The sequence below is a fragment of the Macrobrachium rosenbergii genome, chromosome 16, assembly GCF_040412425.1.
Source record: "Macrobrachium rosenbergii isolate ZJJX-2024 chromosome 16, ASM4041242v1, whole genome shotgun sequence".
In the NCBI taxonomy this organism is placed as follows: domain Eukaryota; kingdom Metazoa; phylum Arthropoda; class Malacostraca; order Decapoda; family Palaemonidae; genus Macrobrachium; species Macrobrachium rosenbergii.
This window is the reverse complement of record NC_089756.1, coordinates 40,552,113-40,575,261: the sequence shown is the minus strand read 5'-3', so window position 1 is coordinate 40,575,261 and position 23,149 is coordinate 40,552,113. Positions and strand designations below refer to the sequence as shown.

Here is a 23,149-nt window from a genome sequence, read left to right as displayed (position 1 = left end):
TCCTAAATTTCTTATATGTAAATGTTAATTCACAGTTTTTTGAAAAAACAGACCTCTATAAGCTGATAACATCAAATTTTCTGAACTCTGCCCACCAATTCTATATAATATTACATATACAGACACTCCTCACTTAACAACTGAGTTCTATTTCTACAACCAGGTCATTGACTGAAGTGGTTGAGATGTAAGGAGTCTTTTACCAATATTTCACGTAATTTCAATTGTACTGTAGAGGTGGTGAGTTTTTGTTCACCATCTTTACATATTGTTTGGATCTGTGTCCACCATCTTTACATAGTTTAAAAGTGTACACTGTAAAACACTCACCATAACATTGATATCACCATTATGGCTGCCATTGTATCGGACATAAATCTGAAAACAGTAATCCTTTTTATCCATGTCAGGATGATGCTGAAACTCGATAACAGCTTTCTGGCCTGCTTGTACACCCTCTTGGTTTGATGATAATTGCAAATAATGACCTGATTTTGTCTGATAGGAGTGATCTGCATTAAATTCTGTAAAGAAAAATACATCTTCATTAGATGACTTCTGTATAAACTTTTCTTCCAAAACCTGTTTAATCAAAGGAAATAAAATGAAATGGAGAATATGACAAGAATATGCCTTTGATTATGAAATCAAAATGATGAAATCGCAAAGGATATATGAAACAAAGGTGAATGCAGCCATTTCATGGAGTTTCATCAAAGAACAAGTTCCATTTGCTTCTGAGATACAGATCATTTTCATTCAAGATTTAAATTTAATATCTATGCTTACCTCCACTGGTACCATCTACCAACTGCCAGTCAGTATCATCATCAGCAAGCTGGATCCAGCCACAAAGGTCACTATCTTCCAAATTGCATTGGAATGATGATAAACCACTTATCTGTTACAGTACAAGGAAATCAATATTCTTATGAAAAAATATTACATACAGTAACTTTAACATATATTATACAGATACTTTTCATTTAACAACTAAATTCCATTCCCACAACTCGGTCAAGTGAATTTGTCAATAAGTGAGGAATCCTCCCCCTCCCCTACTCCCCTCCATCTCCTCACAAGGACAACTAGATAGTGACAATGAATTTATGAGTGCCTAAATTTGAAACAAAAAAAAAAATTGTAGGTTAAATATGAGAAACTTTCAAAGTTTGTGTATAAGCATAAGATTTTCTGTAATTTTAATTAACGTGTGTATACGTACACATGCGCATGTATATGCACTTAAAGTACCTCTCTCTCTCTCTCTCTCTCATTTTTCCATAAATAATTTGGTATTTGTTAAATGTTTTTCTTATATAGAATAACCAGAGAGAGAGAGAGAGAGAGAGAGAGAGGTACATCATGTATATAAGTATGCACATAGAAAAGAAAAATATATGTACTGTATGAGATATTACATTTCTGTATAAGTACAAGGCTGTACTGCGCTAAATAACGGTCAATAAAAATACTGCACCAGGGAGGAGGGGTGGGTTGGAACAAGCTTATACACTGACTTTTCTTAACGAAAACACAATCATGTAAGTAACTTTATTGAATTAAAATCTCTGATATCTTATTCTAACACTCAAATTTTAAACAAATTTCTTTTGGTTAAACTACAATCTTGTTTTTTGTTTTCAAATTTAAGAATTCATAAATTCATTGTCACGCTGGACTTATCTATCAGAGGCAGAGGAGATGGAGGGGAGTGTTATAAACTCTTTTCTGCTAGACCTAAGCTGCTTTTGTTTTCTCTAGTAAATTGCGGTAGAATGATTAACAAAAAGAATTTTCCTTTCATCCTAATTGCATGTTTTGTCCATGTTTTTTCTGCCATGGTGTAGCTACAGTGTATATAAGTTCGATGCCATTCAATGCTTACATGTAAACACAAAAATTATTTTCACAATAGTATATATTCCCTTCTGAAATTGGGGGAGGGATGTCTTAAATGCCCAGGATCTTATAAGCCATCAATCACATTACTCAATTTGTAAACAAAGTATTTATCAAATGACCAGCCCTAGAGGCTGCTTTCAGAATGAACTTCAGGGTTGGTAAACCATAAAAACTGCATGTAAAATAGAGGACAACTAAAGTACTTAATGCCACGTGTAAGATAATCAAATGTCTAACACCCAAAAAAGACTTTACAGCCTTCAAACCAATGGAGTTTTATAATTAGGAATCCCCTTTTTCTTGGCCGGAAAAGGAATATTTACATGCACAAAACATTAGTACTTTAGTACTCTCTGAGATGAAATACCCCTTGACTTGTTCTTTGAATAATATGGTCAAGAACACAAAAAGAAATGAAAGGAAACTAAAAAATTTATCAAATACCTTGACATCATCACAGTTTGTCTCATAAAAATAAAGATCATCCAGGGCGGTGAAATAATGCTGCTGCGTGTCTCCAAGACTAGATGTGAAAAGGGCCTCAATTTCCTGACCATCTGCAAATGCAATCTTCGCTGCCATCCAAGCATTTCCTGAGCTTGATGCTGTCCATACCTCATTTTCATTTACTGAAAGCTGCAAACAACATAGATGCGATCATTATTTTAAATTTTTACGTGGTGATAAGCAGCACTGTCCATTACCTGTGAAGAATTTGCTCATATTATCAATAGGTTTGAGGGTGTGTTCCTTGGGTAATGTTTCAAAGCAATGTTAATATTTATTTAAAGTGAATTATGATCCTAGATGACTGATACATAACTTCAAAGTTCATACTACTTTGAAGGAAAAAATTGGGTTGGAAATTAAACTTTGATTTTACCCATAATCCATTTTGTAATTCTCAAGAAAAGTATGTATTTACACTACTACAAAATTAAATTGTGAATCTGAATTACGTTAATTAAATGAAAAATGAAGCAGGAAATACTTCCCGTATTGTATTGCTTTTCTCTTCTTTTCTAATAATACGTTTTAACATACTTGAAAAAGGCCACAGAATTATGGATGACAAAATCAGTCAAGCAACTGATCCAGGATCAATATTACAACATGATCTAGCAGCCCCTCTACCACCCTTTCTTTTTAAGCTGTACCCATGTACAACAACTCCTTTACAGTTCTTTCCCACTAAATATTCCAGTTCCTTTTTGTTGAATTTTACCCTGTGACTTCCTGTTTATAATCACTATCTCCTCCCTTACTGCAGAATTAGGTGCATTTTACCTAATTTAGACATGCTTGTTTTGAGTACCTGGAGTGACATTCATTCCTAGATGATTATGTTTTATGTACAGTTGGATAATAAATACGTTTCCTCTTTGCTTACAAGTGACTTGAGTTCATTTACAGTATATATCCTCCTGCAGGATCCCTGCAGCATTTTCATAAGTCATCTATCAATGGATTCTAGCTTCTATTCATTTTAAATGAAAGTTGAATATATAGTAAACAATTCTGGAGTTTAATGGTTTGTATATTATGCAATGAGGAAGTAATAAAATATGGTTAATCTATATGCATTAAAATTAAGATATTACAGTAGTTTCATATTCATTTTTATCACCATTACTACTTGTACAATTCAATATATATGACTTTACAAATTATAATCCACTATACCAGTATTAAAATTAATTTACTTTTGTATGCTGGTGTAACTTTTTTAAATATTTCAATTAATGACACACAAAAAATGGGATTCAGACCAAAAATTGCCTTGCATTGCTCAGCAAGTTAAAGAGGTAGGAAAAGTGAATTAAGATTAATTTCCAATACAGTACAATGTTGTCATTTTTTCAAGATTTCATAGAGCAAACAAGAGGTATTAAGCCATCAACAAACTCAAAATTAAATAAGCATACAAAACATTGTTCTTACAGTCAGATTGACGTCGACACCCCATGTGAAGTACCAGAAGACAAAACAAGACTCCACCTGTACAGTGACTTTTGGACTCTGAAGCTGAGATATTTTTATCCCACTGCCACTCTCATCAGGTCTGCGGTTTGCAGTGATGTAATGGCCAGAACCAGATGTGTGGTCACCCACAGGGCCTATGCCTCCAATATCAAGGCTTCCCTGAGAGCACAAAATGTTCAAAGGTAGTCATTGTTCATTTATAATAATCATTGTTTCACAAATACTTAAACTACCAAACTGTATGTCTGGAAAAGTTCATAATTCAGTGGTGTCTGACAGACAAGACATCACCAAATGAGCCACTTTTAGCAGCAAATGTTGATATTCTATTTCTTTCAAGGTTGCATGACTTGCCTAGAATAAAAACAGTGGTTTGCATATTGTGAAATAAAAATATAAAATCACATATACAGTAATCACAAGGTATGAAATAAATAATTGAGAGTAAAATTAAACATATCTTTATCAACATTTGCTATAAATTCTGTAATTATGCTGATGCTCAGTTTATCATATATAATTCTCTATTTATTCTCAGTTTACTTATTAACAAAAGATTTCTGCAGCATGATGTTTCAGCCTTTGCCACTAATCTATTAAGACTCTTGGAAATGAAAATGTCAAAACTGATCAACGCTTCATGAAAGATTACCTTGACAACATCCCACATGTTGTTTTTGTTCGTCCAGCCACAGAAAACATCTGTTCTGGCTTCATAATTGCAGAAATAGATAAAACCTGGATATGGTGTCGGGTATGGTAATTCTGTGGGTGGTTCAGGTCGAGGCACTTCAGCATCCGGGGGCTCAAAACTACATTCCTCAGAAAGTTTTAAAAGAATTTCGTCGACAGCTATCTGACCGTTTCCTTCTCCTGAAAATTCACCAACTTCTCCTTTCAACTGGATCTGTAAAATGTGAAAAGAATAAGTGAACAGTTTATATAAATAAATCAACAATCATAATATACTGTACAGTACCAGAAAAATGATACAGGATGAATCATCTATTTCACATTGTAAAAGAGAGAGAGAGAGAGAGAGAGAGAGAGAGAGAGAGAGAGAGAGAGAGAGAGAGAGAGAATGAATTCATGTTAATTACCAATTTATCAGTTCATTATTAATGTTAATGTTCTATGTATTATATTCGGCTTACACAGAATAATAACTTACACGACATAACCCAGCAATAGACATTCTACGTAATGCACAGTACGTCTTGACTTGTGTTTACATTAATTCTTTCTGAGACAATGTGATTACTGACTACTTTAAACTTTGAGTAAGTTTTAAAGGCTCAAGGGATCTTGAGATTTCTAAAGTTCCAACATTTAGAACTCTGGATAATGACAAAACAGGAACAACAGTAATCTGGTATCATTCAGATCACATAAAACTTGCCTCCATCTCAATCAGGCATAATTATCTTCAGACTAAATATCAATAAAGATAAGGGAATAAAAATCAGCAAGTCCCATGCACTCTCACTGCAATGATTTGAAATATAAATACTACAGGTACTAAACAATTGCCCAAAAAAAACAATGCCTGTGGCAAAAGAGATTTAGGCAAGATATTATTTACCATAATAATTGGGTATTCCATATTTGATGCTTTAACTTGTCCTCGGCAATCTATTTAGTTACCATTAACATGTATAGTATATTCTTAAAGTTTGTTTTTGTTTTTTTAGAGTTTGATAGATAAATTTATCTTTTCCTTATGCAGTAATACCATTCAAGATTTCAATACAGCACCCAGTTTTATTACCATTTTCTTTCCTCTATTGTCTTGGCATGTATTTCCACATCATTAATATAAATTTGACACACCTGGGTTGAGAGTGCAACGTTACCATCAGCAAGTAATGCTATCCAGCTTTTATGCACTAAACATTTTTCAATAAGCAGTATAATTGATCTTTTTCATATGTACATAATTACTGGAAGGTTATGTGCCTTTCACACTATCAAAACTATAGAAATTCTGTCCAAGCTAAAGTATTGTTTCTGAAATATGCTTTTACAATTAGCTTTCATAGAAAAATTAATAGAGGAGTGATTTAGAGACTATCAAAACTTATGAACCGGAGCCAGGCATTACAATGTGTGTGAAGACATTCAATGACTCACTGGTGAGGAGAATTCATGAAAATTTCCTTTAAAAACAAAACAAGGTGAGTTATCCTCTGTATACAAGAAGTATTTACCACTTACCAGAACTTGAACATCTGAAGGTTGTATCGGGAGACTGGCATATGACCAATTTGAAGAGGACTCTGATACAGGACCTTCAAGGCGCCAGCTGCTGAAATGATCAGTGTCAGACAAATACTGTTCCACTGTTAATGATTTAATTCCTGGTCCCCACAGGTTGTACCTGGATGAAGAAGAAGAGAAAAAAAATAAAAAAATAAACAGCATGTTTCGTGATTTTTTTTTTTAACTATCCAACATTCTTTATAGTGTTTATAAGACATGGAACACACAAATGTGTATCATACCAGAAGGTGAAACACGCTGTTTCTTTTATTGTTAATGGCTGAGATTCCAAAACAGCATAATGCCCTGGTTGGAGTGATGCGTCAGTTCTGATGGCCATGAAACTACCATTGGCTGCAGAATCATATAAAAAATGAGTCACATGTAACTTTTATTAGAGTTTCTGAGTGCTGTAATTATATTTGGATATACTGTACACTGATGGTTTAAACAGAAAAATCACAAAATAGTATATAACAATAAACTTACAAGCTGAATGATCTTGGAGGTCTCCAATACTATTGACAGTTTCCCAATTCAGATAATCATCCAGACTTTGGCTCCACAAACATATGTCTTCATCAAAATTACAGGAACCTGATGAGGAACAGCTTCCCTCTCTAACTTCAACATCATCAAGTAATATGAAACCTACAGCTGCTTGTTCCACAACAACTTCCCAAACTACCTGTTTACAAGAGTCAGAGATATAAATATCAAGTTTTACACTAATGACAAAATGAAAGAAACTACTGTACTGTACTGTATATGGATTCTGACACATCTGAACCCTGTCTGTAAATCCAGTTGTAATTGGTCAACTTTCTTACAAACATAAAATCAGAAAATCCTTTAATCCATTAACATCAATAAGCGTTATTTTGACTCTAAATTTCTTTTTTATGTAACAATAAAGTTAACTGAATACTAACACACTCTTTACGTTTAAAGATACAGTACACAGTAATGCTATTAATGCCAAATTTCAGATCTTGTCCATTATCACTGGAGTGTTCTGCTATTTGCATGTTTTCAACACTCTAGAATCTTTAGTGTTAGTAAAAAGATTTCCTTTTTACTAACACTGGCAATTATGATAAAGCATTATAACTTCAACTGAGATCTTTCCTTACTGATTTATGTGAGGGTGCACCTTGAATTAGTGTGAGCTACTAAATTAACAAAGTATCAGCATCTTTTGTGGTGCTATAATATTACACTACCTACTACCAGAGGTCTTCTGAAGTTCAATTTACTCCACAGTTCGGAGCAGTTGTCCAAGCAGTTTTATGCAAGTTAATACTCCTAGCTTAAGAAACTGTGTTTTCTGAAAGAGCTATGCACCATTGCCTTAATTTTTCTGACATTTCACAACAGCATGTCATGTACACTTATATTTTTTTCTACTGTACAGGACACCATACATTTCTTCTCTCTCCTCCTCTACAGTGTTTTTAAGCTTTTATGAATAGGCATTACTTTTCGTGGAGAATTACTTAACAAGTAAATAGCCTTTTTGACTTGTTTAACATGAACATATGCAAAAATTTTTATAAAATACTGATCATTCCTAAGTGGCCACAGTGAAGTCTCCCTGCTATAAAAATAAATAAATTCACATCAACCTGATATCCTTTAATATAAACTTCCAGCCCGAGAAGAACCCTAAAAGAGTTCAGAGGTCTGGTTAAATAAATAATTTATAAATAAAATCTTTAATATAAACTATAGTTGTATCTTTAATTTAAATTATGTACAAACTGTATCTTTCCATGTCTACACATCTTGATGGTTAATTTAATTATTATACAGTAGCCCCTCAACTCACAGATGCGTCTGGGTTCTCTGCTTCTAATAAGTAACAAAGTCTAGTAGGCAACGAAGACCCTACAGTATAGTCCACTCTTGAACATTTTGATGATATCCTGCTGACAACAGTAATTCCATATCATTTCTAACTGAAACTAAACTGTTCTTTGCATATAACATTCACTTTTAAGAGATTTATTGAAAAAGGCAACATTTCTTCCTTAATTTCTCAAGATTTGTGTAACTTTTATTTTCCTATACTCCTGCTTTATGCTTAGGTGTTCGCTCAAGGAATTTTGTCCATAAACTTTCTAGAATGAATGCTTCAAGTACTATTCAAAAGATATAATCTCACTGATACACAAAGTCTCAAAGCATATGCTAAATATGTAGACAAGAAATATTTTCCACAGAAACTCAGTTTACAGGGTAATCAGTAAACCCCATTACAATGATACACTACTTTTCAGGTGACCCATCTCACCCAATTACTCTTTGGGCAATGACTACGCATGATAGTAACATTTATAAAAAAAAAAAAAAAAAAGCATAACTTACTGTGAGATTTCTCTCTTTATCAAGCTGACTCTCCACTGACACACCTCTCCAATGTCCAAGGTAGTTTTTACCCATGACCCATAATGGATTACTCCTCTCCTCCCCTTGTTGTGAATATACCTATATAAAAAGAGGAGAGACTTTCAGAATCTGATTCCTTACAAAAATAGTAAGAGCTGGACCAAATGTTTAAAGATTTTACTATTATTTGAAAGTTCTCATGGAAAATTAAAAATATTCTATACATACAGGCTTAATAATACATTACATAATATATTCAAGAGAAAGACCTCATCATGAAACTTACTGTCAAAGTCGCAACAAACTGGCTCTCAGCTAAGTACCAGAATTTAACACAGAAGTGATCTACATCCATCTTCAGTTGTGGAGTTGTGAGATGAGCAATCTTTCCGTTTGTATTTTCACTTACAAAGAAGATTTCATGACCTGGTGTTAGGTAACAAAAGAGAATTGAGGCAAGCCATTCACATCTTACAGATAAAGGAAGAAGGAGAGCTGTATGCATATGCACACACACATAATATATATATATATATATATATATATATATATATATATATATATATATATATATATATATATATATATATATATATATATATATATATATATATATATATATATATATATATATATATATATATATATATATATATATATATATTAGTGTATGCATATAAATGAATCATTTAAAATATATTTATTATAATCATATATATATGTATATATGTGTATGAATATATAAAGCCATTTCTTCTAACACAGGAAGGTTCTCAAAAAACACAAAGTCACTGTCACTTAACAGAAAGCTAAATATGAACACTATCTACAGAAACTCCCGCATCAACTACTTTATATAACTACAGACATGAGTCACCAATCGTGTAACAACCCCTCAAAACACAGTGTTCCACTAACCTCAAACTTACATATGCCCTCATTTTCCTATACATTAAGCCCCCTTCAATTACACCACTATGTCCATATTATCTAATCAGTGGTTTTTGGGTCTCCTTTCTTCCTTCCTCTCAAAATACCATCCCATCATATTGTGTTCTCTTTATGTAACCAAATTACCCCTAAACTCTGACCTATCTTTTCACCTCTCCTAATCTTTTACCATCTTCCTCAAATTTTACACCTCCAACAATAAAATATCCACAACAGGTTCCAAAATCTTTCCCTCATTTGCACTTAACATTACTTCTGTCACCTTTCTACTATATGTAGAAAATGAGATCTCTCCTCTCACAGTTTCATTTGGAATCTTTTCTTCGCCACATATCTGTCACTCTTACCACCATAATGCTTTTCACTTACAATCCCATTAATTCCTGCCACCTTTCCAATCTTCAAACTGTCTGTTTACAACAACAATGCCTAAAAGTTGTAATATAAAATGCTATTAAATATTACTTAGGACACATACTATGATTTCACCCTAGCCTTGATTACAAGAAGTGGTTATCTACATTGCAAACTTATCTAAATTATTTCAAGAAAATGTACCTTATAAAAAAATATCTGTAGATAAAACCTCTATTACAGCCCGTCTTAAAATTCTACACACTAGCCAATTTTTATGCTTTTATCAAGAAACTTGGATATCTTATATACACTACAATTTGATTATTGCCCATCTCACCTGCTTCAGAATCAGTTGTGTGGTCTGGCAAATGAGATCCCCAGGCCCAAGATGCAGTGTCGTCTGGAAGAGCTGTGTGGAATCCACATCTATCTGAATTTTCAAAGTCACAGATGATGTGATTCACCGTGACATCTATCAAAATAAAATACAAATGTGTTATGATACGATGATAATTTGGTCTAATATGTATCATCATTACATTTCTCATCTAATCAATAACCTCCCAATCACACGTGCACCATTCTTGATTTAAAAACAAATTTACTGCACACAAATCTTATTACAATACAATAGAATTAGCTTTCTTAAATGCACATTACTTATACATGAAACCTAAATTACTGCTATGTTATCCTTATGATAAGTGCAGTATTTTAAAAATTTACTTAATTTTATCTATTCATTTACAAGTTGACCATCACTAATCCGGCAATCAGTAGTCCGGAACAATCAGCAATCCAGCACAAATTTCGGCTAGAGTAATTTCTAACATTTCCGTACTAATTTTCATATTTCCCAGGTCGCTGCGCTAACTCGCTCGCCGGCCGCTTCGATTTGGTGGTGCATTGTGCTGCATCAACAAACTGGAGGTGTTTGTAACTATAGGCATGGTTTTGCTGTTCCATTTTTTACATTTATTATTGTCTTTTTGCCTACGCTATAGTATATCGTATAGGCTACATATATGGTAGCCTAGCCTACATTATACTAAACTCTATTCACATATTAACAGTATTATACAAACATCAACATAACGAATGTGCAGCTTTTTCATGGATCTTTTAAAAAGTTATGCTTTACTACATTGTATACAATTGCGTACATTCCCATATATTGTTTTTGTATTATAAATTGCGATCAATGTTTTGTTTTCGGAATTAATAATGGGGCGTTTATTTCGACGCATTTAACTCAGTTCAGAGAGCTTTTCTTGCTTCTAGTAAGCTTAAATGAATATAGATACTTTATTTATTTGGGACACGGATATTTTTCGTTATACGAAATGTTTTTCAGTCGAAATATAACTTAAATACGTCTTGTTGTGAAATTAATTTAGCTATTTTTTTCGTTAATATGTGACGTTCGCGGGAATCGCGGCTGGCCATTTTGGGGGCATGTTTGTTTTGTGTAAAAAAAAAAAAATAAAGATTCCGTTCACTATTTTCTCTTGATTTCATCACAATACGAGCTTTACATATTTATCTTTTATCGGCGTGAAAACAGCAGTAATTTGTATTCTTTCATGCCCAGTACTTTTGATTAAAATACATTCTCTCCAATTTTATTTATGATCGAGTTTCATCCATGTTGCCGATGCACGATAATTTATAGTCATTAGCAGCTTGAACATTTTCTCAGCTTCAGCTACAACTTGCAGCTTAAAGTTACTGTAGCAGTATATTTCCCTGCCGATCTTTTCTCCAAAGCGAAGAAGGGTATAGTGTAAAAAATATATCAGTCCTATTGTACATTACTTACGTCATTTGTAACATAACTACAGTACAGTAATTGTTTAACCGTACAATGGTTGAAATACAAGCATAACAGTTGTTATCCGGGACGATTATTAGCAAAACAACAGTTTCCCGTTCGGTTGTTTATTGCTGTACGCATTTACGCAAGAGTATACCGTTACTAACAATACTTTTATCATTCATTCTCTTTTACCTTTTTAACTAGCAGATGCAATAAAGAGATGGAGGAAAAGAAGTTGGTTTCTCTAGCTGCGTGCGCCTGCGCGAAATCTAACAATATTTCCTAAATATTTTCGCATCGGTATTAATTGCTAACCCCATCGTAAACTCGAAATATCAAAAGTTGAATTATCGTAACTCAAGCACTGCCTGTATTTGATAATTGTCTTTTCTTTATTAACCAACTTGTACTGATTTATGGGATATTTTAATTCTAGGATGAGGTGCTTAGCTACTGTGTTTTGTATATTCTAGCCTAATAAATAGCTAATCCGGCACCCTCTAGGTCCCAATGATGCCGGATTAGTGATGGCCAACCTGTATTAATATGTTCATTTATCTTTTCTTTTCTGTTAACTGATCTCTTCTTTTCATGTTTCCCATTACCTTCTATTGCTTCTTTCAAATGAACACCATATTCTGTGGAAGCTTGAATTTCAAGTCAGTGGCCCCTGTGGCTTGTTCCATATGAATAAGGTTCATCTATAATAATAATAATAATAATAATAATAATAATAATAATAATAATAATAATAATAATAATAAATAATAATAATAAAGATAACACACCTTCAGAACAAGGTTTATCCATGAGCACAACACTATCAAATGCCATGACTCCTTTCCAATTACAGTCGACAATACCAAAGATTCCCATCCGGAAAGTTCCATTTTGCACAAGCTCCATATCTGTGGTCAGGTACTGACTGGTGGTGCCAGCTTCTTCATTCATCAACATGCCCATCTCTATTCCCTCATCACTGTCAAAACAAGTTAATTAATCTTAATTTCTGTTTACTAGTTAATAAATCTAAAAATTCTTTACAATACTCCAACAAATACATTTTCATCCCATTGAACATCTAGATTATTACAGCATCAACAGAAAACATAAGGTACTTGAACCCATACACCAATAAACTACTAAAGTGAATGATTTCTTCTATTTTTAATATATTAATAATCCTTAAAATTAGAATATCAAAACCCCTAGATGAGAGACCTCATTTCCCACAATGAACCAATATTTCTTGGTATAACCCATAATCTTGTAAACCTTAAAATGAAAAACTTTGTTTTACCATTAGTATATTATAGAAAATCTTCGGCAGAAATCTTCCATTCTACAAATGATCCAAGAGAATTTAGTATCAAGGGTCTCATTACAGAGGCAGATTGTGAGAATATATTTCAAGAAAATAACACGTATTTCCTACCCTGTAATACAGTGAACTTTGGAATCAATGGTTTCATTTCAGACATGGTTTATATATTTCACATGAATGACTTATTTTTTCAAACTGGCCACCAAACAATATTTATTATTCAGTCACCTCACCCTCATCCCATAAAATAATTAACCTCTGTGTTTTCATTAAGTGTTCCAGCAATAATTCAACACAAAAATATTTCTCAGTTACAAAACATATTCACATATTACTGATTCACACAGAAAAATTATGCAAAATATGTCACATTTCCTACTACCACCATCCGATGAGATAATGTATATCAATGTTAAAACTAATGCCTTGATTTATTGCTATTTTGTGAAATGGATTTGTCAAACAATGATAAGGTAGCATTTTAGTAATATAGCCAAGCTAGCGAGGTTTCTCAGATACATGGCAGGGCATCAGCGTTCAACAAAGCCATGAACATGGTTCTTCATCTTATATGTCAAAACCTCGATTATGATCCTTCAGGTGACAAGGGTAACAGGAAAAATGTGTACACTAGCGCACAGACTTTTCCAGATAACAATTTAGAAGGTACTGGAGCAATAAAATATTGGTCACAAGTTGCATTCACACCATGAGCAGTAGTGATTTACAATGCCATTCATTTAATAATAACATGCATCATACACCTTGTATTACAATGTGTTTATTAGTTAAATTTTGACCATATGACAAAAATGATTATTTCAAAGAGAAAATAGTCTGTATTCTGTGCATTATACCCAAGGTGCTGATTTTAAAATGATTTCAAAGAGCGAGAGCATTCACATGTTATATCATCGTAAATGGTACAATATTCCCTCTTCACTAAAAAAAAAAGTTTCAAGGTGTACAAGCTTATTTTGCTCTCTTGAAACAGAGATGTCCAACAACTTGAAGGACTTTGCCAAATTTATACACTACAGTATTCATAGATAAGGTTGAACAAATCTTTCAAGATAGAGTATGGACTTACTTCATATAAATGACTTTTAATGATGCAAAAACTTCATTAACTTTTTTCCAAGTAAGCGTGAAACAAGATTTGGTGCTGACAGTGAATGGTGGACTAACAAACAAGGCTTCACAGTCTTTCGTAATATCTGCCGTGTCATTCGGGTCTAAATACATGTTGAAATTTATACCTGCAAAGAAAAACAGACATGCAATATAAATGTAGGTATGCTAAGCATAGTTACTGCAGTTATCTTTTTATAGAAAAATTTTTACTGTACTGTAATAACAGAAAGAATGTGAAGAATGGTCCTATTTTTAAGATGAAGATAAAACAAAACCCTTTTCTTGTGTAATAAATCGTGGTGTTTCTTACAAATACACTCAAAATCCATTAACTTTACCAGGATAACTCTCATCATCACCACAGTGATGATGATGTAAGCAGTCCTCATAGCTCTTACGGGTTTTAAATGTATTTATAGCAAAATGCTGTACCAAGATTTATACCATGGAATGGTTCTCACTTTATTCTCAATAATAATAATAATAATAATAATAATAATAATAATAATAATAATAATAATAATAATAATAATAATAATAATAATAATAATAATAATATGACTGTGGCACCAGTTTTAGTAACCATAAATCAATAATAAGATGGTAATGATGATGGTGATTATTATTAAGGGAATCATGTAAATTGAATGGATAAAAGGTAAACGACAGAATAAAACCTAGCTATGGTCTGGATGTATTAAAAATATTTTACTGCCATCACTGTAACCCTGCCAATCATACTGCAAAAATCAATCCTGTGAGGCTCTTCTAGAATTTTAAATATCCATTAAAAGCACATTTTGGCTTAAATTCAGTCAATCTCATTAAGTAAATACAGTACAGTGCTTGAACCATGAAATATTTTCTGTGGGCCCCATTAGCTAACAACACTACAATATACACTTTAAACAGAATATGCTTCTTCAGAAATCCTTCTTAAATGGGAAGGATTAAAAAAACAGTAAATATTTTTAGAAGTAATAACTGTAATATAGTTCACTTACCATCATATTTCCATTTCATAGTTTTAGAATCCTGGCTTTCCCATCCACACTGGCCTTCAGTGAAGTCACAGGTAACGCTCTGGCAAGATAAATACACCTCAACTAAAATAATCATACATAACTGAAATCAGATATTCATTTGAGTTATTATAATTCTGGCAGAATCCCAAGCAAAAAATGCAAGACTATAAAACAAAATATATGTTTTTAAATAATGGAAGGCAAATACAAAAAATTAGCTGAAACCTAAGGACATTAGTTGCTACAGGAAGTATACAACAGACAATTTTTAAGTACCATAAAAAGTGGTTGGTGTACATTTTTGAAAAATCATTACTGTAGTTTCATTTCACTCAAAATGAAGAATCACATGACCAAAAACCAATTTACTGTAGCTTGCATAATTCATTAATTATAATGAACAAAGAGGTGAGAATCCTATATCACAGCAATCAAGCCCTACCTCAACAGATGGCACTGTGGATGTTGCAGGTGATGGGCTGGGCATGGTGGGGCAGTCATGAGATTCAAACTTCGTAAGGTTAAAGTCATCTATGGCAATTCTGCTGTAATCTGATCCTTTGGCACCTCCTATGAAAATCTGTAGTGATCACAGATCATTGACTAATTAACTAATTCACAGCTTCCAGCTCATGGTTGCATAAAGCAATCATATTTAAGCATAGTACACATACAAATACAGCTAAACATTTGAAGAGGCCATTTTCAGTGATTACATCACTCACTGGATAGACGAGAATTTTTTCCATCTAAGTATTACTGTATTCAATAAAAACAATAATGACAGTTTATACCAAATAAACAATTCAAATGTCAAACCAGTGAAGCTGCACAAAAGTAAAAGGGACTACGAGTAACTCCACAGTAAGTTAGATATCAATACATAGAATAATATTCATTAATGCAGTTATATCATGAGAGAATTAACCATCTAAATTATATACTTGTACTGTATGGCTAAAACAGACAAGAAATAAGACAAAATATTTACTATCTAACAACTACATTTCCCATTATGTTAACAGCATATTAGCCTATAAAAGTGGAGTAACATTTGATATGCTAATATATTCTATTTATACAGTACTTCAAAATTCTTTACAAGGATACTGCAGTAATTACTGCATTTCAAGACTTTAGATGAAGTACAGTTCCTGAAAATTATACTGATAAATGCAATATTCTTCCACCTTAACACTCAAAACCTGCCGAAATGCCAAATTTTTAAAATCTAACACAGTAATACAAAAATCATTGCTGCAATTTGAAAAGATATAAGGACAGACTATTTATGTGATGCAGTATAAACAATGTTATACCTATGTTTGAGGTCAAGCTATTAAATACTTCTTTGTGTAATGGAAATAAAAATGACTTGATTAGAGATTCACAGATAATGCATAATGAACTATAAAACATCTTGAGATTTACTACATAGCAAGTACAGTACAGTATAAAGATATACAGTATTGATTTTATACTGATTACTAATACTGTATTCTCCTTTAAAGAATGAAAGAAAACAGCAGGGCATTGTCTGTCAAATATAAACAAAACCCAAGATATCTTGAATCCTGTACTGTATATAAATGAAATTCTAATGTCTTCTTTTGTGCAACAAATCTCGATTTAAACTTATAGGAGAATGTTACAAGTGACAAAGCAACTTGAAAACTGCATTTATGACAATCACATTTTTTGATATGTCTATTCTAAAGTAACTTACCTGGTATGGAATATCAATAAGAAGCAGTTCTTTTGCATCAACATGCACCTGGCCTTCATACCACTCTTTGGAATCTCGTCCAGTCTGTCTCCAAATTTCATGAATGGTGAATTCCTGAGACTGGATTTCTATTCTTAAAGAATCTTCCTCAGTGCCCTAAAGGAATAAAAAAAAGTCACCTCAGCAAACACCAGGTATTTTTAGAATGGAAAAAGATGCAGCAATATCAAAAGAAAATTTCTATAAACATCTGCCATATGATTACAAGTCAGGTTAAGGACAGTGAATCAAATTTCAAAGGCTATATTCAACTAAATTTAATTCTTATTCTTTGGATTGGTCCTACATGGCTTCGTGGGTAAAATATTTATCAGATGTTACATTAAATAAATCATCAAATATTTCAAATGAAAATAAAACTTAAGGTGTTATAGGGTTAAGAGTAAACTTGATGGGGCGCCTGGCATACAGCTACCATAAATTATACCAGACACTATATCAAGACCTTAACTACTCTCCGTCTCAGAATGACTGCCATGTACTGAGCCAAAATACCACAGTTTTATACTCAAAGTTCCAACTGCAGTGCTTGTTAAAAGGTGTAATGTCCTAAGGAAACCAAAGAATTAGATTTATGCCTCATGAATAAAGGCTGGAGCACTTTCCATAATCTCAGAGGAGACTGATACAACTGCAAAGCATAAGAAGTCATATAACCCACAATAATGAAGTCAGAAGCATAAAATAAACACATTGTAACACTAACATGAAGTCTTTCATATGTTTATATATGCTAACAGCAGCACTGAAGATTGTTTGAATATTAAACAACATGATATCAGTCAGCCCATGTAAGCTCTGGGGAAAAATTTCTTGAAGAAAATGTCAAGGAATATAAAAATGAAAAAAAAAATTCCCCTGTGTGATGTTAGCTGCATTTATCAAAAAATGGTGCATAAGTCAAAGGTGAAACTTCCTAAATTTTGAGTTTTATTGAGAAAATTACCAAAATAGTTAGCATCAGTAAACAGGACCAATATTCTCCAAGAAAGAAATACACCTTGGCCTTCATCATACATTATCTACAAAGTATACCAAAAAACATGCAGAAGTGTGTTAAAATGCAGCAATCAGTTGGACCACCAATCAAATTAGTCACCAAATGCGTTGAATATTCATATAAAAATCAATAAAAAGATAAAATAGCTGAATAAAAGCCACAAGAATTGCTGTTGGATGTACAATACCAATAGAACAGACTGTAAAAATGCAGAGCATCCACAAAAGCCCAAGTAATAGTCAAGTGACAGCATAGAAGGGTACTTGGAGAGTCTGAGGAAAAAATCCAAGATCATTTTTATCATGGTAAAATTAGCCAATAAAATAAAAGACAAGCACATTCTACTCACACAATAAACTATAGTGCCATGTTACAATAGCTACAATCATCAAAACGTAATGCAGTGATGTTGTACAAAAGAATGCCTGATCTCACATATACAACTGCAATTTCCTACCCCATACTTGCTGATGATATCAATGTTGTAGTGGTTCATTATTATTTTTCATTAAATCATCCTTAGAAACATATAGCTGATCCAGCTGTTATAAAAAATATCATAGAATTCTAACATCCTACTGCAAAAAGATTGGTGTTTAATCCCACTTCAGCATTACAAATCCCATTAAAAGAGTCAAACCATCTGTTTACAGTCTCAGCTACAGCATAAGCATTCTGCAATATAAGAGTTGCAAAAAGAGAGAAAACAAGGGAAGTGGATCAGATATCTCAGAGGACTTTCAAATGGGGTATGGTCTTAGAAACAATTTGAAAAGTTTTATTCCAATGAACCTAGACTCTTTTAAACCAAGACAGTTTGGGGAACCCTTACAACACAGGACAAGGGTATAACAATCAAAAGTAGTGGGATGGGAGGGAATATAAAATTTAGGCCAAAGGCCAAGTGCTGGGACCTATAAGGTCATTCACTACTGAGAAGGAAAATGAAAATAAAATGGCTTTAAATGTGCACTATGAAACAACTGTTAGGAGAGGATGGAGAGTAAAATGGAAGAAAAAGACTATGAACAGAGGTACAGTAAAAGGAGTGAAAGGGGCTGCTGCTAGGGGTTGGAGGGACACTACAAAGAACCTTAAGTAATGCCTACAGTGCACTGCATGAGGTGCACTGACGACACTATCCTCCTAGAGGAACAATCAATAGTACAAGTAGCGATTGATAATTGATGAAATCCCACAATACAAAAATTTGAGTTTTTAAATTTCTTCCTTACCTCAACATAATACCAAAAGTGGAAGCAGAGATTGCTATGTTGCTCAGGAATGAATAACTGACTCTCAAGGAGAGCTTGCCCAACTGCACCAAATGATGTATCTACATACAAAACCATTCCTGAAATATTCAAAAGTATCTAGAGTTTTCCTTCAATACTGAGTTACTCTAATGACTTTATGGCACTACAAGTCTGCCGAACATTTAAACATCTCTTAGCTACCAGGTAAATGCCAAAATGTGTACTGCACCTAAAACTAAAACTGTTCACTTTAAATGCTATGGCTTAACAAAATTATTCTGTAAAATATATCTCAGCAAAACATACGTTTTTCTAAACAAAAACAAATTTCAACAAGTGAAACAATTTACACATCAATTCTTACCATTTGGATCTCCATTGTGGTCCACATCTGGAGCTCCTAAGTCAATACCTGCCCCTGAGCCTCGAATAAACTCTGTGTCATCTGTTCGGTTCTCTCCCTCAACATTCTGCCATCCACACATTGAAGCTTCAAAGTCACAAGTACCTACAATAGAAGTCCAGTTAATAACCACATCCTTAAATCATGTTATGATCATGAAACATATAAAGCAATCAAAGCTTAATTTCTAATTAATAAGTGATAACTTGAAACACCAGTCTGCAAAGTAGCAAACAGGGCAGTTTTCCACCAAAGTTTTAGGAAGCAGTATACCTTATCAGAAGAAAAATATTGTCAGCTTTACCAAATGCTGAACTTAATTTATAGGACTTAATTCATAGGTGCAAAGATGTGTAGTATTTATTAACAACATACCAATAGACGGACAAGGAACCAAGTCAACTGATACATCGTCTACTGCAATGAAACCATAACTTTCTCTTTCAGCCTGTGAAGCTTCCCACATGACATGGAAGACTTGGTTTTTGCCTTTTGGAATAGGGACTGATGCATCAAGCCATGTATCAATGTAGCTCACTGGAAAAAAAATATAAATAAATACTCATGCAGGCTGTTAAGTCACATAAAGGATCCTTTCTATCTCTGATAAAATTATTAAGTCAACAACATTCCAGAAAGATGGCATGAAATTAAAAATCAATAAAATCAAATCATCCTTTAATAAAACAGAATAAAAAAGTATAAAATTTCCTAAAATAATTTTAAATGTACTTACTCAAAACTTCTAAATGAACATGTTAGGAATAAATTGCAAGAGTTTGATTAAAAGAATGATTACAGTGTAAAACTAAAAGAAAATTAATTACCCAAAGCATGACTTTTCACATTCATACTGTAACAAAGGAAAGCTATTCTAGGTCACCTCGCCCTCATAAATTTGATTTACCATTATTGTCAGGAAACAAGTACAGTAACGTAATATCACCACTGACTAACAAAGGCAGGTTGTGAGGAAAGTATCACCCCTTTCTAAAGAAATCTCTCATGCCTCCCCTGCCCCTTTGGTAATCTTTTAATCCTCCTCCTTGATCTAGTGACTGCTTGAGACCTTTCTTCCAGGTAATGCCTTTTGGAGACTAAATCCTTGCCAGCGGTGCAGACAAGCCAGCGAAGGGAATTAATCCAAAAGAGAAAGCGACCATGCCCATAGCAACTGGGCGCCATGTGCCAACCACATGGCCACTGGCCCACCATGTGGTCCGAAGACATAGAAATGGGAGGAGGATAAAAATAATCTGCCAAGGTCTTAAAAGAGAGCGCCCAAGCAGCGCACCCTCAGAAACACCCAGTCACAGAATCCAGACACTTGCCCTTTGCTCTGCTTCCTTAGAGCCTGAATCCTTCCCATGTGGCTCCTTTGAGCCTTAGCCTTTTTCCAAATGCAATCCCCTTTAACTCTTGCCCTCCATTCTGGCGCTGAAGCCAAGGAACCCCTGTCTCCGACTAAAAGGTAATGTACCAGGAGTGAGGTTTTGAATCAGTCATGAATCTTTTATTCTTCTACTGAACTCATTTCATTTCCGAAGTGTGGTTTTCCACGAAGACCTGGCTTATGTAGTGCAGTGAGTAAATGTCCAAAATTCCCACGTGTTTAACAGTATCTTGGCACCTTCCGTGCATTCCCTCAACTCTCTTTAATTGTGCCATCCATTTTTTGTAAGTAACCATATGCATTCTCAATTGCAGACAGAGTTGCTAGCTGTGGAATCAACTGAAGTGGAATTTTTCCCAGTTTCTGTTATTGTTTAATTTCTATATAATTAGTTGTTTGACAGAATTTTACTTGCCTGCCTGTTTCAAAATTCCCCCATTCTTCTGATATAATTGTTAATTGTAAATATAAGTGATTCTAAGTGGACCTAAGTGTTTATCTGCAACTTTACCTGTTGAAGTAAGGCCTTCAGCCTAGATTTTCTATTTGTGTTTTCCCTGAATCAACTCCTTCAGTCAGATTTGAAAGTTCCCATGGTAAGTTTCATTAGCCTCCTTCAAGTGAATACATAATAATATACATAAAAAATTAGGTTGCACATTAATCTAGATTAATATTGTATTTAATATTGTCAAATACTTTACCTTTTTCTCTCCAAACATGGGGCCCATAAAAACCAGATGAATTGACAAAGACTGATAAACTGTCCTGGTTGGAGATGCCATTATGAACATACCAAAATCTGACACACTGATCAACACCTTCTATATATGGCACTTTGGGGGTTACCAGTTTGCCTACAGTTCCACTATGATTCAATGGTATGAGAGCAGCTTCCATGTAGTGACCTGAAATACAGTAATTGTAAATATTTTGCCAAAGTATTCAAACTCTCCAACTGTAGCAGAATCCAGATAAGAGCTAATTTCAAAGTGAACATTACTCATTTACTCAAACCACTTACAGTATACACTTGGAACTACACAAAAACAACTGTTTGTAACCAAACTGCACTGATCTGAAACAAAACCTGGGCAATACTTGTTCAAGATACAATAAAATAAGAAATGTCAAGTGGAAACATATATTCTCTGAAAAACAAAATGATATCAGTCACTTCATTTGAGTTGTCATCTCCTCTTTCATCTGCCTTCTACCATTTTACTAGGGTCCAGTGAGATAAAACAGTCAGGAGAGCGGGTTAGAACAAAGGTTGACGTAATCATTATTTAATCTTCTGGTCTGTGTGGATTCCCTAGTAGATATCCCTATACTGTACACTACAGTAGTCTAAGTCTGTTCTTTTAGCAGGGAAACGGACAAAAACAGCTAGCACAACTACACACTTCCTTTTCATATACTCTATTCTACTTTCTCCTTAAGTGCTGCTGGTTCTGCTCTTTCCTTTTCTTTTAGTTTTCAGATTAACATAAGTGTTTTATATGTTCCTGTCTTTACATTTGATCACGGTCCTTGCCCTCGCTTGAGCTACTACATGTGCTTGGTGAATTACAGCACCCTGATATCTGATTTCTTAGTCTAAGTATTTTTCTAAAGAAACTAAACTACATATCATATATTAACTATATGCTGGCCACCCATCCAGAAAAATCTTTCATCTTATTTCTATACAAATGAAATATTAACTATACTATGGTAGATCTTAGCTAACAATCAATGATGCACAGTGCATCCCCTTTAATCCCAATCTATGCCAATGATCATTCATCTATAGAACCCCCCAAAATTTTTATAGATAAAAATTAAGATGAAAGTCTACACCAATAAGTAATAAGATTTAAACATTAAAAGTAGGATAAAAATGCTTAGGTAATAGGTTAAAATAGTTTGCTAAAAAGTACTTGGCTACTAAAAGTAAAATAGTTTGTTTACATCTAGTACTACTCTATGCTTATCGGTGTCCATTTACAGAAAATGTATAGTATAGAAAATGCAAAGCAAAGAAAATGGGATCCCAAAATCTCTCTCTCTCTCTCTCTCTCTCTCTCTCTCTCTCTCTCTCTCTCTCAGAAATACTATGCAAGTAATAAGTTTCTAATTTTACATGAAATTATATTCAGGAACATTCATAGCTATCTGTAAAAATGA

At 33.5% G+C, this 23,149-nt stretch overlaps 1 protein-coding gene across 1 annotated transcript in view; it reads right to left on the bottom strand.

Moving 5' to 3' along the window:
• The window catches only part of LOC136846940 (MAM and LDL-receptor class A domain-containing protein 2-like), a 212,146-nt gene that overhangs the window by 155,648 nt on the left and 33,349 nt on the right, over window positions 1–23,149 (bottom strand). Inside the window, 20 exon segments of the mRNA XM_067118195.1 lie at window positions 331–524; window positions 790–901; window positions 2,350–2,541; window positions 3,847–4,047; window positions 4,541–4,795; window positions 6,103–6,265; window positions 6,390–6,501; window positions 6,637–6,835; window positions 8,515–8,634; window positions 8,822–8,961; window positions 10,181–10,315; window positions 12,448–12,638; window positions 14,074–14,242; window positions 15,122–15,200; window positions 15,585–15,722; window positions 16,869–17,024; window positions 19,164–19,282; window positions 19,549–19,692; window positions 19,963–20,124; window positions 21,685–21,888. Coding sequence (XP_066974296.1) covers window positions 331–524; window positions 790–901; window positions 2,350–2,541; window positions 3,847–4,047; window positions 4,541–4,795; window positions 6,103–6,265; window positions 6,390–6,501; window positions 6,637–6,835; window positions 8,515–8,634; window positions 8,822–8,961; window positions 10,181–10,315; window positions 12,448–12,638; window positions 14,074–14,242; window positions 15,122–15,200; window positions 15,585–15,722; window positions 16,869–17,024; window positions 19,164–19,282; window positions 19,549–19,692; window positions 19,963–20,124; window positions 21,685–21,888 — 3,185 coding nt within the window.